The 17464-nt window shown below is 40.5% G+C and overlaps 2 protein-coding genes across 5 annotated transcripts in view; both read right to left on the bottom strand.

Moving 5' to 3' along the window:
• Positions 1–1714: 1714 nt before the first annotated feature.
• On the bottom strand, positions 1715–12066 carry LOC140557572 (dystroglycan 1-like). 3 transcript variants are annotated; one of them, XM_072682105.1, is made up of 4 exons: positions 11958–12066; positions 10461–10541; positions 8383–8796; positions 1715–5654 (listed from the first exon to the last, which is right to left on the bottom strand). In XM_072682105.1, exons 3-4 carry the CDS (start codon positions 8647–8649, stop codon positions 3291–3293), a joined length of 2631 nt encoding a protein of 876 aa, XP_072538206.1. In that variant the 5' UTR covers positions 8650–8796; positions 10461–10541; positions 11958–12066; the 3' UTR covers positions 1715–3290. The 3 variants fall into 3 exon arrangements, with proteins under 3 accessions (XP_072538206.1, XP_072538207.1, XP_072538205.1); XM_072682106.1 differs by having other exon boundaries at positions 10474–10541; XM_072682104.1 differs by lacking the exon at positions 10461–10541.
• A 2446-nt stretch (positions 12067–14512) lies between these two features.
• The window catches only part of LOC140557571 (dedicator of cytokinesis protein 3-like), a 63912-nt gene continuing 60960 nt past the window's right edge, over positions 14513–17464 (bottom strand). For both annotated transcript variants that reach the window (XM_072682102.1, XM_072682103.1), the window contains exon 54: positions 14513–16788. In XM_072682102.1, the coding sequence (XP_072538203.1) occupies positions 16090–16788 (699 nt within the window). In that variant the 3' untranslated portion in view covers positions 14513–16089. The remainder of the gene's footprint in view (positions 16789–17464) is intronic.

Here is a 17464-nt window from a genome sequence, read left to right as displayed (position 1 = left end):
AGCAATGAATTCTGAGGTATACAGGAACATCTTATCGGCTCAAGTTCCAGGAAATGCCTCCACACTCTTTGGGTGATGCTTCATCATACAGAAATATAATGATCCCAAACATACTGGTAAGGTGTTTTTTTTTTTGTTTGTTTGTTTGTTTTTTAAGTAAAAAAACAAAATAGTCCGTCACCCAATATAAATACAAGCATGCATTCCATATGCTGAAAAGAAAACTGGAACAAGCTGAAGGTGTCTGCAAAATTACAGAGGCTTGGCAAAATTATCAACCAGAGAAGATGCATCTGGCAACTGGTAATGTCTGTCGCAGACTTCAAATAATCATTGCATGCAATGGATATGCAACATAGTACTAAACATGACTGCTTAATGTACCTATTATTTTGGTGCCCTGTAATGAGACTAAGATTAACCTGCATCAGAGTGATGGCAAGAGCAAAGTGTGAAGACAAAAAAAGGAACTGTCTATGATCCAAAGCATACCATCCATGAAACAGCATGGCTAAGGAATCCTATGGCTACCACAGGTACTGGAATATGTACTTTAATAGTCTGATTAGGTTTGCTTTGAAATTGTAAACTGTGGAGCAGAGGAGCTTATCAAGAAAGAAAAAAGTGTGTTTAATCCAAACATTACGGAGGTCACTATGTGGGATTTAAAGAAAAAGATATGAGCTGCCAAATGTTGCTGCCAATTCTTTCTGACAATGATAGAATAACTGTATGGACTAGTATAAAGAGCGCAGTAAAACTAGAGAAAATAAGTCAGTAAAAATACTGACATTTGACAAGGAAACTGAGGTCATTTGAATCAATAAGGATCATTTCAAACTAAGGAAATCGCAATAAAATGAATGAGCTGCAGGTCCTTTTGTAATAGGTATTAACTTACAATTAGTAATTATCTTTTGTTTGTCCTTTTAGAGCTTGATATTTATTACTAATGATTCTGTTATGTTTAATTGTGGTGGTCTAGTTTAATCCAACATTCTTCCACCACCATTCATTTGTATTACTTTGAACATCCTGTCTTTTCTATAGTTACCATGTTACAGCTATTGGTTGAGCATTATGGATTTAGGGACTGGTTGAACAGACAATGTAATACCGGGAAAATATAATACCAGTAGGCTTAATACAATCCCAGTGAGCACCAATTTATGTTAAGTTCATGCACTAGGCCAGCAAAGCCTGAATTAAATTGTCCAATAAAAACACTTTAAATGGTATGAATCATCATTAGATGTTTTTTTTTAGTCATTAAAAAAATAAACAATTTTAGATTTAAAATTTAAATCACTGACAAATTTTCGATGTCCTCAAAAGACGTGAAAACATTTAGGCACCCTTTACATTAAATCTAATCAGCTTCAGTTTTTAAATATACTATTACACCAGCTTCAGCTTTCCCATTACCTTATCAAGATACATTCTAAATGTAATCTACGTTTAAAAATGAATACATTTAGGGCAGCATATTCAGTATTTAGCCAAATCTGTACTTATCTGTCCAACTCATTTGAGTGTGGTCTGCAGAATACCCAGCTGACCGAAGTTGACCATCAATAAAGGGCTAAAAAAACGTCACAAACTGCATGAAAACAGATGAGTTAGAGCATTCAAAAGTGTACCACTGAGGCTTTGTCCGGTGAGATTCTCTTACTCTCCATTGAGGCATTTGACCACATCAGAGCTCTCACACAAGTCACAATTTTTAGTACAGCTTTATTAATATATTTTCATAAACAATTTCAGACGTATCAAAAATGTAGTAAAAACATTAGACTGAATTATTTCAGATGTTCCATGTGGTCACTTTTGTTGTATCATTATTTATCTAACACGAATCTCCGTCGGCTCGTTGCTCTTTCCAAAACACTCCCAGCACGAGGGCTAATACACGTCCTGGTTAGGTCAGTAAAATATTGCATTTCTGTTTTCAGAATATAATAGTCAAATCTCTTGGAAATGTTTGTAAAATAAAATCCTTTTTTTGTTCTAGTCTAGTGCTGTAGTATTATTGATCCCACAGGTGGAGCAGGCACACACTTATATACAAACACGCAATGCAATGCCACAATACAACAAAGAGGAGGAAACACATTTGATATAGCAGTCAGAAGCAACGCAGTGCTTTCATTGGAGTCCTTTTTGTCTAAAAAATAACAATATGAGTAAGTGATGATTCCAAGAGTTATCAAGGGCAGTCTGATTACAAAGTGTGGTGGTAACTGAAACATCTCTTACCCCAATGCTAGGTTTAACTGTAAGCAAAACATTTGGCTAATTGATATTCAACTGAAACGTGCTAGCACACTGGTTACCTACTATTCAGTGGTTGTGTTCCATTTGTGTAGCACATGCTAGTCTTAACGTCTTTCAGACAATAGTAGTAGATCTAGTTCAGACAACTGAATCTTAGTTCAAATATGTGGGTTTAGAGACTAGTGGTTATGTTTTTCAGGTAATCCTGCAGATAGATTTTTACAGTGGCCACAGGATACCTAAGCCTTAAGCACGTTGACATGGTTTGATGGTCAAATTTAATGGTAGGTTCTGATCTGCAATGCATATATAAACGTTAAACAAATTCTAATAGGCTGAGAGAGTCATTTTCACTAACAAATGCTTCTATCTGCCCATAAGGCTGCCTATGATCAAATAGATAGAGCCAGCAGTTTGCTTTTGTTTCATATGACATAGAAACATAATACTCCATATAAATGTTGCTTCCAGGCAAGTAAAGACATTAAAAAAGATCATTATAAAAAAAAAACACAGACTATACAGACACCAAATGTATTCTTAATGGTGTCTCATATAAATCTCTGCTCAGTAGCTCTGCGTAAGTGGCTTACAGTTTGATTAAGTGACTCTCAGTGGCAGTAGCTGTTTCAGTGCTTTAGAGACAGTAATTCCCAAAGAGTGTTAGCGGATATGAGCTTCATTCATTCTGCACCCGTATGTCCCATTTACTGCTCCATATTAACTGGTTCAGACATTTCAAGCGAGTCCGAGATTTAAGCAAGTAGGTCTTATTCAGAGCGCTTCAGTCAAAGTACTGCGGATTTTGGATCAGAAGCAGAGTGTTCTGTGGATTGGAGAGTGAAGCCACTGCTCAGTCTTTCAGAGTCACAATAATCCAGCATGCCTTGCAATCAAGGGCTTTGTCCACACACCCAGCCAGTCCACTCAGAATTCAAATAATTCACACAATTTTATTTCCACTTGAAGATGTCTACTAAAATCCTTTTGTCCAATGTGACAGATCTAGTCATGTACTAGGGGGGCACATAGGGCGGAGGGCACCTGTAGGCTGTCATGTTTTTAGGTCGAGAACCTTTGCCCTCTATGGGAACAGTAAAAGGAGGGGGAGGCTGATAAGGGGGAGCACTAGGGTCGTCATCACTGAGGGAGATGTACTCCTCCAGGATATGGTGGTTGAGCAAGGACCCTTCTCCACAGGCAGAACTGGGGTACTGAGGAGGGGGAAGAGGGGGTTTCTCCTCACGCAAGATCAATGGCATGCTGGAGGAGGGAGGTGATTTAGCATCATCCAACTCATCTGCAAAAATGATAGGAACACCCTTTTTAATGAAGGTGGCTTGTTCCTCTGTGGTTAGTTTTCCACGCCTTTTCTTTCGGTAGCAGACCATTGCAATGAAACCAGCAGTGAGCAGCAGAGCAGCCACCACCACAGCAGGTATAACTGTGTGCAAGTAAACGTCATCGCTGCTACGCCGGCCTGAGCCAGAGGAAGGCGTGACTGGGGTTGGCACTAGAGCGGAACTCTCCCCTGTAGACGGAGGAACAGAGAGCTCCCCTGGTGGCACAAATGAAAACCTTTGGCATTTGTTGGCACCATGAACACTGATGTTAACAGGTTTGAACTCTGGCTCCATGGCACTGTAGAAGATTGGAGTAGGGTGACCTTGAGCATCTGAAATCCTGCGACACATTGCCTGAATCTGCTCCCGTGGGCAAGGGTTCTTAGGCAAGCTGCTATTGGTCCACTCCACCAAGATTGAACCACTGGAAATATTTCTTAGAGTGATAGAACTGCTATTGCGATCACCCAGTGCAAAGGCCAATTTCTTACTTAGTAAGATTTTCTTGTGCACGTCATTGGTCAGTGTTTTGGCTTCACCCTGAAAACGAGCAGCAAACATAACCGGCGATTGGTCATCAACTGGCCAGCGGTTAACTTGAACCTCAAAGGCGTCTGTGGTGCTTGAGTCTTCTTTATCTGTGGCCATCATGAAGAATTCATGTCGGCCAACGTGGCTCAGGTCAGGGAGGCCATACAGCAACTGACTGGTGCTGTTAAACTGGATCCAGGAGCCCTCGTCAACTGCTTGGTTGTGACTCTGGCGCAGTGACAATCGCAACCTTTCAGTGCTGCCGTCTTCCTGATCAAAGAATGTATCAGCTGGAATCTTCACCTCAAAGTACGTCCCCACCCACACGTTAACTTGATCAATAGGGTTATGTAGCTGAGGTTTCTGGTTAGTCAATGGGGTGGTGCGTCTGGAAGGCTTAACTGTAGTTTTTGGCTCTCGAGGCATGGGTGTAGTCTTTTGTTTCTTACCCTTTTTTGTGGTGGAGGTCTTTGGTTTGCGGGTGGTTGGAGGAGTAACAGAAGCGGTAGGCTCCACAAAACCGTGCCGAGTCAGTGTTGGTTGTAAAGGGAGAGTGCTGGTGCTGCCCAGAACTCGAGTGGGAAGAGGGTGGCCCAAGACAGGTGTGTAAGCCACCTGGTCACGGATCCGTATAGTAGGTTTGACCGGCAAGGGCAAGGGACCACGAGCAGGATTTGCCAACAGGTCTGTTGTAGGAGCAATGAAAGGGGATGTGAGGGTAGGCACAATGCGCTCTGCAGGTTCCGGGTGAGTGGTTGGAGGAAGCTGAGATGGCACAGGTGTTGGAGTGTTGTGGATCTGTCTTCTGATTCGCTTCACCACTTGGGGTTTCTTATTGACAATGTACCAGCCAACCACTGGATATCCTAGCAAAGCTGACATTGTGCCGTCCTTGGCTGGCAGCTGAACTCGACTAATGTCAGGTAGGTTGCTCTGGTCAAGCGCACAGCCTAGTTTCCATGATAACAGTGCACCATTCTCCACCACCTTCTTGGCATTTCCTGGACCAGCCATGAAAGCGGTCATGTCAAAAAAGCGGTTGTTAATAACAGGCATGACCCGCATCAGCTCTGGCGGCACACTAGCAAAGTGACTCATTTTCTGTAGCAGTGCCAGTCGCTCTCTACAATTCATCTTAATGAGGTCAGCATCCAAGATTATAGTTAGCACAGTGATTGGCTGGCCACTTGAACAGACACACGCTGTGGTTGCATTGATCTCAGTATGCCGTGCCAGTGGAGCAGGTTCTATCTCCTGTAGGTCTTCTGAGTTTACTGTGATTGTGAAGACCTCTGGTTGGTTTATATGAGTGTATGCGCTGCTTAGTTTGGTTCCTCTGAGAAGCAGGTGGCTCTGTATACTGCCATCACGACCTTGTAATGCTGCTGGAGACAAGCTGAAACGATACAGACCTTTATCACCCTCTAGTGGCAGACCTTGAAGAAGACAGAGCTCATTGTCCCAATATAGCCATGAAGGGAATGGTGCACTGCCAACCTCCGAGAACTGTAGAGAGTGAAAATGGGAAAATAAATACGTAAAATAAATGTATAATTAGTAATCTCATCACTGTTCATCACTTTATCTCAAAGAACAGGAGTTATTCAATCGCAACAATTCCTCTTATTTTTATGGGTACATTTTACATATTCATATCCACATTTACTTTGAGCCAATTCATAGTGTACAAATGCCACTTACATTACAAATCATTACAATGTGGCCGCACTGTTAAATTTAATGGAATTAAGGAATGATAAAATGTTTGATTTATACAAAACATGTAGAACTGAGAAAAAGAGAACAATGTAGCCATATTTTCCCGAGAATAACAACATTGTCTATAATGAGCCACAGTGAGCTTTTATATGGCACAGTGGGGCATCTATGTGACTTCAGTATGACTTTACATTGCACATTAACTCAGAATTACCAAACTAGGTGTTTTGTTATCTGACCTAACTTGTTCAATAGGTTGGTCTCAGTCTTCAAACAAGTCTTCAAAATTTATCATGTGCAATCCTGTTTGTTTGGAATGAACAAATGTTTTAAGAGTGCCCTAAAATGACAAACTGTATTTACCTTGGCATAGTTGAATAATGAGAGTATGGTACATGGAACTGACCAACCATGAACCTCAAACAAAAAAGAAAATCCAGCATAATCAAAACAGAGCTGTAAACAATTCCAAAATTCCAAAACTTAAAAGTCTTGACTAATTATATTTACACCCTCAAAATGAACATAGTCTCTGCCAAACAGCAAAAGCCTTTTGACAATTGAAACAGCCACTTCAGGAGAATATGGTGTTGCGGCCTCATGGCTGTGGAAGCAAAAAGACTGACTCTAGGTGACCCGCTTTTACCATCTCTTTTCTCCAGTGTTCGCTCCTTTGGAAACAAGCTGGACTATCTCAGCTGACCACCAAACTAAAGCTAACCACACTTCAGAACACATTAGAAGGTAAAGCACTGGCTTATAATCCAACCTCCCCCTAAGACTTGAGGAAGACAAACCTGGGGAAATGAGTGGATGCTAGGCTAACCGCACATATAGCCATAAGTCACAGAAATGACAACTGCACTATTCAGTAAAACTTGGGATTAATTACAAAACGGTGCTCGTTACAATGCTATAAAATATGCTGTGTGGCTAATGTGGGCCATTGCATTGCTGTAAACCATTTACATACCATTACCATTACATACCAAATCACATACTTACTATTTAAACATCAAATAACTGATTAAAATACTTAACAGTGAGAAATAATGTGTATTTTGCTAAGATGATACAATATTGCATGTTGACCTTAGTTGGTAACTGTTTTTGTTTTTCTGTCAACTGGGATTATTCTAGCCTTCTTAATCACCTTAGCTACTCAAACTCACATTGGAGATTGTTTTGATATTATACAGCGTTTATAAATAACTCTAGGACTAAACACAGGAGTGAACAGAATTTAATTATAGTCCTGATCAAAGTCTCTGAAGCATCTGAATAATAAATGCAATCTCTGTTAAGACAGAGGCATACCGGAGTCTTAGCCGTTTCCTAAACTGATAACATAAAAACAGAATGTAAAAAGCATTATAAACTAAATCATCAATGTGGCATGTGCAAAGTTACAGAGACAGGACAGTAACACCCCTTTGGCAGAAATCACAGCTTGCAAACACTTTCTGTGGCCGCTAATCGCCTTTCGGTTCTTGTAGTTGGAATTTTTCCCACTCCTTACAGAACGCCTGCCGTTCTGAGCTATTACTGGGTCATCTTGCCTGCACAGCTTGTTTAAGGTCAGCCCACACATTTTCTATGATGTTTGGGTCAGGGTACTTTGATTGCCATTGCAAAAGCTTATTTGTCACTCTTCACATAGTCCATGTGTTAGATCATTATTCTGTTGTAGAGTCATCCGTGTTTCAGCTTCAGTCTTTTAACAGATGGTTTAATATTTGCATTCAGGATTTGCTGGTCTTTTATGGAATCAATTCATCCTGCCACTGATACAGTTTTGCTAGAAACACTGGCAGCAACACAATTCCAAAACATGACATAGTTTTTGCTACCTCAAGAGGCAAAAATCTGAAAATCTGTGTATCAACCTTAAAACAGCAGCGCATGCAAGACAGCCCAAGAATCTCACAGAACTAATCATGTCATTTTTTTTACTCACTTATCTATTCACTGCAACAAATACTTTGACTACAGATTATTGTAGAAAAAGTCAGCATTTGTGTATTTTTATATTTTATATTGCAAAACTATCTCTACTTAATTCTTTGTCCTTTAGAATTAAACAGACTGACTGAAATGTTACTGCACCCATACGTCCGATTTATGTAAATAACCTTGCCTCTGTTTGGCTGCCCTCTTTTAGAACTCGTTCCAAAAGCAGTCCATACTGGTGCTAAAAAAGCAGTTGGTGTAGTTAGTAACACCACTACACTCCCCTTGACAGACTAGGGTTTGATTCCCATACCGGGCAAAAACAGCACATTAAGTTCTTCAGCAAGACTCCTAAAGCTATATTCACCTACTTGTCTACTATGATTCAAATACACTGCTGTAAATAAAAGCATCCACCAGTTGTCACTGCAAATTGAATAGGTAGTGTAAATACATTGCTTTTTTATGTTCCTTAAATTTCACCAAAATGCACATCCCTCATATCAAACTCTCATAAAAAATGACATTGGCACTTTGAGGTGTGCATGTGCCTTCAGGAACTCACAATGTCTGTGCTATGGCAGTCTGCTGACGGCAATGGGATCCTCATCCAGAACATCTGGCCAACCACTGCAACAGTGTCTGAAACTCCAGAAGTCTGGGCTGTCGCCACTCTGGATACAGATGACTGAATGTCCAAGAGGAGGGTGGAGTGCATGGAGGCTTCCAGTTCTACAATTATTGGTTCTGATGCCCATGTTACAGCACAGAGCATCAAAAAACCCCACATGCTCACTCGTACACTTCGTATTATGTACACTTGTTGGCTCATCCTGCTGACTCTCTCAGGGCCAGGCCAAAGGAAGACTCCTTTTCCTTCCCACCAACTCAGCTGTCTCTCCCCTCTAATCTGTCCACTCTGTTATCCATCCAGTCCTCACAGTTTGGGGGGCGCCTGATGTTGAACAGCCATAGAGTCCTGGAGAAGCAAAAGGAGAAGCTTGTCATCGAACAGACAGTGGTAATCATCACAGAACATCACAGCTTTCCAACTCTAATATTGGAAAGCCAGGATGCAACAAAGTGTTTTCTTGGCTTTAATAGTCCAGAATAAGCTCTATTATCCAGTTATTAAGCCCATTTCTAACTGAATCAGATGTCTTGCAAGAAGGAAAACACTAGTGGGGTTATCCAGGACAGAGAGCAGATTTTTTTACTGTGTTATATTGTTATCTGCACATTTCTAACATGTGGTGTGCAGCATAATTCAATGGTTAAGCAACGTCAATCAGGGTGGTTGGGTGTAAACATTCCAGAAACAGAATCATTCACAACTGTGGTGATATTAACCCGTTATTAGAGATATACTGCCTGTAGCTGCCACACTTCTCTACAATAATTTTGAGAAGCTTTGTGCCTAAAATATGTTCCAATCATGGCGCTGTGGCAGAGTGCTCTGAGGCAGAGTTGCATAGTGATTTATACTATACATGCATGCAGACACATCTGCTTTTCTGTAAGGAATTTGCAGCAGTGGATACACTCTCCCTCAGTTTAAAGGAAGTGGAAATAAGCAAACATACCAGCTTTCAAATGCAGTAAATATTTTATTCCTACTACTGTCAAGTCTTCTTCATCATTATTGCATGCCTGGCAGAGTCAGCATTTATAATAACAGTGCCAACTCCAAAAATGACTGTTCTAATGAATCATAAAGATTTCTGATGCAGCCCTTTTACACATTTGTGCTTAACACAGAACACATTTAACAGTCTGATTTACATGCAGCAAGTCATATAATGCAATTTTCTACAAACCTATTCAAGCCTTTTTTTGTAACTATTTACATATTCGTTGGTGCCAATTACAAAATGCATAAACTAAATCCATGTTGTCATGTACTACAGACAAAGACAAATTCTGCCCCTCATGTCTGTGAGTAATTCACTTGTTGGAAAAGGTGACCAACTTTTATCTGAAACACTCCTTTTCGCAAATTTCAATCACTGTACTTTGGTTTCGAAAAGAAAGCTAGCCGAGTGGTTTTAGAAAGACAACTATTAAAATTGTATTTTATGTAGTGTATGTTCTACATGAAGATATAATATTTCTATATTCTGTGAACCACCAAGAAGACTAACAGAAAGTGTTTCAATAATTTCTGGGTGAAATTTGCTGTAACCGAGTCAAAATTGGTCATACAATTAAATAATTTACTCTTGCAAAGTTACTCCACAGAAAGTTATAGGTGCCTGAGATATAAAAAAAATATACATCCAGTGTGAAGAGGTACTTGCTATATGAAGGAAAATACTACCACTATTTAGATTTATTATTACTAGCACTATATTATTTACCACTATTTTACCATTTTCCACTTTACATTAAGAAACGCAGTGGATGATGGGAAGCAAATGGCTATATCTGTGCTGTAGACATAACAACCAGTGTTGCACCAATACTGATACTGTATCGGTATTGGTGCCAATACTGGCACTTACAGACAGTAGAGAGCACCAATACCATGAAGCTTACTGATGGATTACTTTTTTTTTTTTTTAACAAAGAACATTTTTGTTTGCATACTTTGTCATGAAACCAAATGTTTAAACAACCAGTAAAAGCCAGTCATGAATAGTTTACCATTTATAGTTACCATTATACAGACATTTAATGGATCTTTCCCATTTACAGCACTTGTTTCCATGTGGTGTTTTTCTGATTCTGAAAATACAAAAATTGAGTTTAAGCAGCTTGTTTAAAGGCCACACACTGAAGTTTAGTACCTTTTTACATAGAAATGTGTACTTGAATGTGAACTTGCTGCAGAATCCCTCTTAGTTTTTAAACTGACATTTTAATTATGTATATATGTTTATATATATTATCATTTATTTAAAACCAAAAAAAAAATTTCATAGCTCTGAAACTTTTCACATGTGCTGTTCTTTCAAGCTTATTATATCTTATTTAGGAAAGGATATAAAAAAGTACAACCTATAAAAAGTGGAGCACTATAAATATCAGGATTTATAGCCAGCTATCGAGCATTTAGGTCAGAGTTGGTATCATTATTCTGTATTTGTAGGTACTTGTAAACCTGGCAACAGTGGTATCGATGCATCCCTAATTACAACTCTTATTCCTATGGCCAGAAAGGAAATACTGTTCTCTCTACAATGAACCATTTTACATCAAAACATCAAACTACTCTGAATGACTTTGTTTATCTCATGGATAGAATTATATAACAACTGAACACAGAGGAGAAGTCAGGAATGAAACTGGTGTTCTTCTAACCGTATTCGTCTAACCAGCATAGAAATAACTGTATGTGTGAAATGTTCTTATACTGTCTCCACACTTATTTGTATTTATGTAGCATTTTTACAGGCACACGCACAATTCCTGCAAAGATACATCTATTTTTAAGCAGGTTTTGCAGTTTTGCAAATGTAATGTATACAAAAACCATGCTATAAATAATGCAGGCTACACAGTGCGTTAAACTAGCATCAATGGCCTATACACAGAAATACACATCTTGTACTAAATGGTCAAGGCGTAAGACCTGTTGTTATCTAGCTGTCACATTAAGCCTGGCCAATCAGGCCAACACAACTCGAGCTCAGAGCCCCGTGTGTCCAGCTGCTATTTTGCGAGCAGCTGTAAATACAGCAACTTATAGCCACAGACCCGGGAACTACGAACATTCAAACGATTGGCTTTAAAGCCACCAAAGCAGGATGGAAATCCTCAAACTAAAGACAAATTGCTGTTTTCCCTCAGTCCTTCAGTATGATCAAGGGCCGCTGCTGCAGAAGGCCCAACACCATCAGCAGCAGAATCCGTCCGTCCGGCAAACCAAAGACGAGGATCGCATAAATGAAGATCGCAAAACATTAACGTTTAACTTTAGTAACGTTTTACTCTGTTGAACACCACGAAGCATAACACATGTGCTGGTGGGTCCAACATGTTTATGAAGAAACATTCAAGCCAAAGCGGAAAAAAAATCACATCATCGAAATGCACCTGCTCCAGTAAGGAGGGAAAAGCACAAATTCAGTTGAGTGAATTCACGTAAATACGCCTCGCCCTGGAGATGACAACGCCAAAGAAAACCGTGTTTACACTTACATCATATTATCTGGACCTCTAGATTCATTTTTTCCTCTCTTGATAGTCCATTTTTTCAGTGTAAGGACGAGCACTGGAGAAAGACTATTGATGTCAACCTCTCGTAGAAGGGATGCGGCAGTCCTGAGCAATCGATCTACGAGCCCCTTCACACGGAGCTCTGGATTTCCAAGAGCGTCCTGAGAAAATGGTGCCTAGGCTGAGGAAACGATAGCAGCGACAGTGATGGACACTGTAAAACTAAAATGTAGCCTAACTTTGCTTTCGCTGTTTCCCTCTAGTTTTTCTTACCCTACTGAAATTTGGTCTGGCAGCTTACCATATGGCAAGTTTCTGAAATTATGACATCCAGTAAGCCTTCATTAAAAAAAATAAAAATAATAAATCCTGCCTTCTTGAGCTTCCATAGGCCTCTAAATCATGAACAATTCTGTAGTCACTGAATAGGATTTCCAATATATATATATATATATATATATATATATATATATATATATATATATATACATTCAAAGAAAAAAAAAAACATGTGTATTTGTTTTTCACACATATACATTTTATCTCCTCCTTTAAAGCATATGTGCAGTGAATACATACTGTGTCCAAATTGAATACTTATTACTAATATGGACTAGTCTTTGAGTATGAAGTATGTAGTATAGATAAAAGTGTCAAAGTTGAGTATACCCAAAAACCCATGATACATTAGAACATGTCGGTTTTCGAGTGTGATTACGATGGACACTGTTATCCCACAATGCAATGCGAAACGGAATTGGTCTGGAACCGACGACAGTAGACAGTCTCTAGCTGTGCCCTAAAGCCTAGGTTGCAGCCGAGGTCAGCTGCATTTCACGGCCGCTGCGTCAAAGAGGTCTGTTCCGAAGTGAAAGACCCTTCGTATACAGCCCTCGGCCACCCACAGTTCTTTGCACACATACAACATGGGGAAAAAGGAGAAAAACTGCACAGTGATGTCACCACACAGCCTGGTTAGACTGTTCCAATTGTGTGACCGAAAGGCTTCTCAATAAGAGTTTTCATAGGACAGTCCTAACTTAGCTGCAGCCTAGGCTTGGATAACGATGCAGCAGCATTGCTTTAACACCGCTTTATCACTTCCTGGCAGTAGAAAGCAGGTTAGTATGTTAATATTTTATGGACTAACCTGTCAAAGCAGCACTATAAAGATAAGTACATAGTACAAAGCTTATAGTATAAGTGTGCAGTACACAAGTGACACAGCCATACACACACTACTGAGCACCGAAAGTGGTTGGGGGTTGGGTGTCTTGCTTAAGGGCTCTTCAGTCTTGTCTGTTGGTTCAGGGGATTGAACCATCAAGATCCCCATCAACCTTCCGGTTGCAAGGCCACAGCTGCCCCACATTGATATGTTTAGTCCTGTGCACATTTTCATTATTAATGAGAAAAACATGGACACTAGCTACCACTGGCATTATTAAAACTGGCAACCTCAACAACATACCTGAAACAAACCAACAGGCTTTGTGAACATGTGATGGTTAGTTGCAGTGCACTAGCTGGTGATAAAACATTTCAGGTTTGAATTACAGGGCTGTACTACAGGACACAGTAACAGTTTTCAAAAATCGATTTATTTTTGTTACTGAAATATCCAGTTCCTGATGGCTTGCTGCTAGAAAGTGACAGAAAAAATCTGTGGGGAAAAATTAATAGCATTTTTGAAAATACAGTCATATTCACATGTGTTGGACACAGATGGACTTTCATCTTTAACCTATCCATATAGTAAACACACACATACACACGTGAGCAGCCTTTTCTGTGGCACCCGGGGAGCAGAGAGGGTAAAGGACGTTGCTCAGCAGCAGCAGTCCAAAGTCCATAAACCTAAAAGTATAGTGATGAAAAGTGACCCAGGAAAAAAATATTAAGACCTATTTCAAGTTCCTCTCAACAGAGGAAGACATGAGTCTTTGTTTCTCTTAAGGTTTTATTCTTATCCAGTTTTCTTTGCTTACAGTAAAGCAGCTTTGTGACAACATCTGCTGTTAAACGCTTTATGTAAATAAACATATTATTTACGTGAATAAAAGTAATAACATTGACATCAGATGAATGGGAAATGTGACATTAGCATATTTTAAACTGTTTAGAGATAGTTTAGAGAAAAAAATGGCTTAATCCACAATACATTTACTGTGTATTACTGTGCACATATAGGCTATTCATGTATGATGTTGTTTGACTTTTTCTGTTGATGTCAAAGAATAACCACTAGGGGGCAAACACATCTGTGTGGGATTTATTTCACATGCTGCAGCATGTGTCAGGATGGTTCAGTATGGTTGAGTGGTTCCCAATCCTGGATCCACTTCCTTGCATTTTGCAGTGTTCAACTGCTCTGGCACACCCAGTCCACCTTAAGAAGGGCTTGATTATTCATTCATTAGTATAATCAGGTCTGTTGGGAGCAGGGGAAACTAAATGTCCATGCACTCTACTCCACAATGGTTCTGTTTGTTCTGACATTTAGTTCATACAAAAAAATAGACTGAAACGATAAAAAATAAAATTTATAACACTGTTTATTCATGCGTTCACAATATGTACAAGAGGGCACATTGAAAAGAGTATAAATGAATTTTTCTTCAGACTTAATATCTCAAGTCTAGAACAAATAAGACAATCACAATCTATTGTAATTTGCCCAATATAAACATGAATTTCCAATAATCTTCATATTCCACTTCTGGGTTATGTACATAAAACAATGACACAACAGCTTTGAGGGTATGTGATTATTCAAAAGCATGTATCACCAAGTTGTCTTATGTATGTACAGTGACAGAATGTACATTGTAATATTATGCATTGTAGGTTTTTGGTGTGGTTCCCCTGTAGTCACTGCACTCATTAGGATCTAACACTCAAATACACCTGAGGTTTGGCACCTGCATGTGTCTTGCTACTACGGCTGCAATGATGGGGACTATTCCCAGAAACTTTGGAAAATAACCCTGAATTTGGTTGCAGGTTACTGTAAAACAAAATAATTCCAACATAAATTCAAGGTAGTAACTGTCATCCTTGTGTAATGGGTCAATGTGTCAAACGAGTACAAGCTGGTCAAGTCAGTTACAAGTACAATCGAACAGTTCAAACGCGAACAAATCTAAAGCCGAGCAGGCTACGGTCCACTGTAACTGTTTGCCACACCATTACTTCTTATCAGAGGTAATGAGCACTAGTTTGTTCACTTACAACCAATACGATGCATTCAAATACTTCCTGAATGAGAAGTGATTCATATGAGGTTCATGTGCTTGTGTAGCCAGTACAACAGCATACAGTATTTACACCTACACTAACTAGCCAGAATGTATCTGCAAGGAATTTGGAAGAAAGGAGCTATGGTACATACATGAGACAGGGGAAATTATCAAGAACGCAAACCTACCAATACCTGATTTGTAGCCTGAAAGGTGAGACATATTCTGTTTCTTGACCTAACCAGCTAGAGGCCAGAAGTGATCTCCTTTCTCACCATTATGAAGACACTGTTTAAGCTGGTTTTGAACATTTGTGAGACTACAAAATATGTAAAGTGCTGCAGAGAGAAACTTTCAGAATTCTGTCGATAAGCGAAATGGTTGGAATCTAACACGGTTTGAGATATTTTTCCGGTCAAACTCGAGTGTGTTACCATGTCTGAAGCATTGCGCTCGAAGGGGAAAGCTCCCTTCTTTTTTGCCACTTTAGAAGACCGAGGACCACACAAAGCAAGGAGACTACAGGGATTGTCTATTTTATATTCTTCACCATACTCACAAAATATAGCTTTTTCTATTGAAAGGGTACAAAAAAACCATGCTCACAGACATTTTGGACACCAGAGTATGATTCGTAAGCATGTGCTGCAAGCCGAAGCATGGTGTTATTTTTCTCTAGAATCTGCGATGCGAGGCAGGCCCTGGTCTAGAGGTGTTCCTCATGTGTTCTCATGTAGTCTGTGTGGATGGGACAGCTGTTCAAAGACCTCATAAGACCAGGATCGTGCTTCATCCCAGTCGACCTCAGCCTAGTCCCTCTGCTCCAGTCCCCATCTGACACCTTCTCTCATCTTCTCCTTCCCCATGCCTTTTCTTCATCCTGCATTTTCCTCTTGCTCTTCTCTAATGCCCTGTTCCCAAGTCGCACGGTGGGGAGGGAATATTCTGCGAGGGAGGGGTACTGGGTGCACGCTCATCCCCTCTTCTTCCCGCAGGCCAGGTTTGGGCGGCACAGCTGGTGGTCCGGTCCCGGTCCCGGACCCGGAACGACGCAAGGAGGCGTGATGGTGAAGGTGGTGGTGGTGGTCCTGCATGGGGTTAAAAGCCGCTGTGCGCAGGTGACAAGGCCGTTGGGGCTCCATCGGTTCAGCTTCAGGACTGTAGAGACCATGTTCGGTAGCGGTGCCATAGTGACTAAGGCCATGGCTGTACTGAGCATGCTCAGGAATAGACGGGTAGTGCGCATGCTCATGCACATGTTCAGGCACTCCACTAAAGTGCACATGATACTGTGAGCTCAGGTGCTCATCAGGGCTCCAGTAATTCGCAGGCGCAGCGTCTATAGGATTGTCATGGCGACTAGATGCGTCGTTGTGCCCCGCGACAGAGCCATCGTGACGGCTGGGGGGATCATTGTGGGGGTTGTCGTGACGACTAGGTGTGTCAGCATGACTGTGCACGCTCTCGCTGAGGGAAGAGACGCCGCTGCTCGCGCTACCAGATAAAGTAGAGTTGCTTCCACCCAAAACGGACACAGGGCTGGTGGGGGAACCGGGAATAGGGTGCAGGGGAGACTGGGAGAGAGAGGAAAGAAAAGGCAGCGTTTTTACAATTATTTCAGCACATTATACACCCCAGCCTTTTTACTCACTCATACTTAAGTTAAAGTGGAAGTCTAATTCCATAGGTGTCCAACACAAAATGGTTATTGTGGTTGTACTTGTCACACGCATGATACACCCATGCCAGTGTAACAGGGGGCTGACAAATGTTTATCAACAGTTTGATAGGTCAGTAATTGTTTAACTACAAGAGCACCTATATGGTGGGTGTTCATTAAAAAAGCAAAAAACTACTGAAAGTACACAAGTGTACTAAGTACATTTTATAGTGCTGTAGGTTCTATATTGTTTAAAATGTCACCAATTCGAGAAAGGGAAAGCCCTTTCACCAATAACATTTCGACATCAGGCCACATAAACACAGACATGAGACAAAGGGGGATTCACTAGCTTTTTAGTTTGCCCACACTGAGGTCACTACTCACTATTCACTCTCACAATAAAATCGCACTGAATCCAGTGTGCTCTACTGAATGATGGAGGATGCATCTGAATCAGGTAAGGGAAGCTTTTAGTGCATCATTTCTCCAGCTACTATTTGTGTAACATCATCATGCAGCTATGCACACTGAGGGGAGCATAACCTGCCAGCAATGTCCTGTAGATGCCAGAATGGTTAGTGCACTCC

The sequence above is a fragment of the Salminus brasiliensis genome, chromosome 6 (assembly GCF_030463535.1).
Source record: "Salminus brasiliensis chromosome 6, fSalBra1.hap2, whole genome shotgun sequence".
NCBI classification, from domain to species: domain Eukaryota; kingdom Metazoa; phylum Chordata; class Actinopteri; order Characiformes; family Bryconidae; genus Salminus; species Salminus brasiliensis.
The sequence above is the reverse complement of the archived record's forward strand: the minus strand, read 5'-3'. Positions and strand labels throughout refer to the sequence as shown.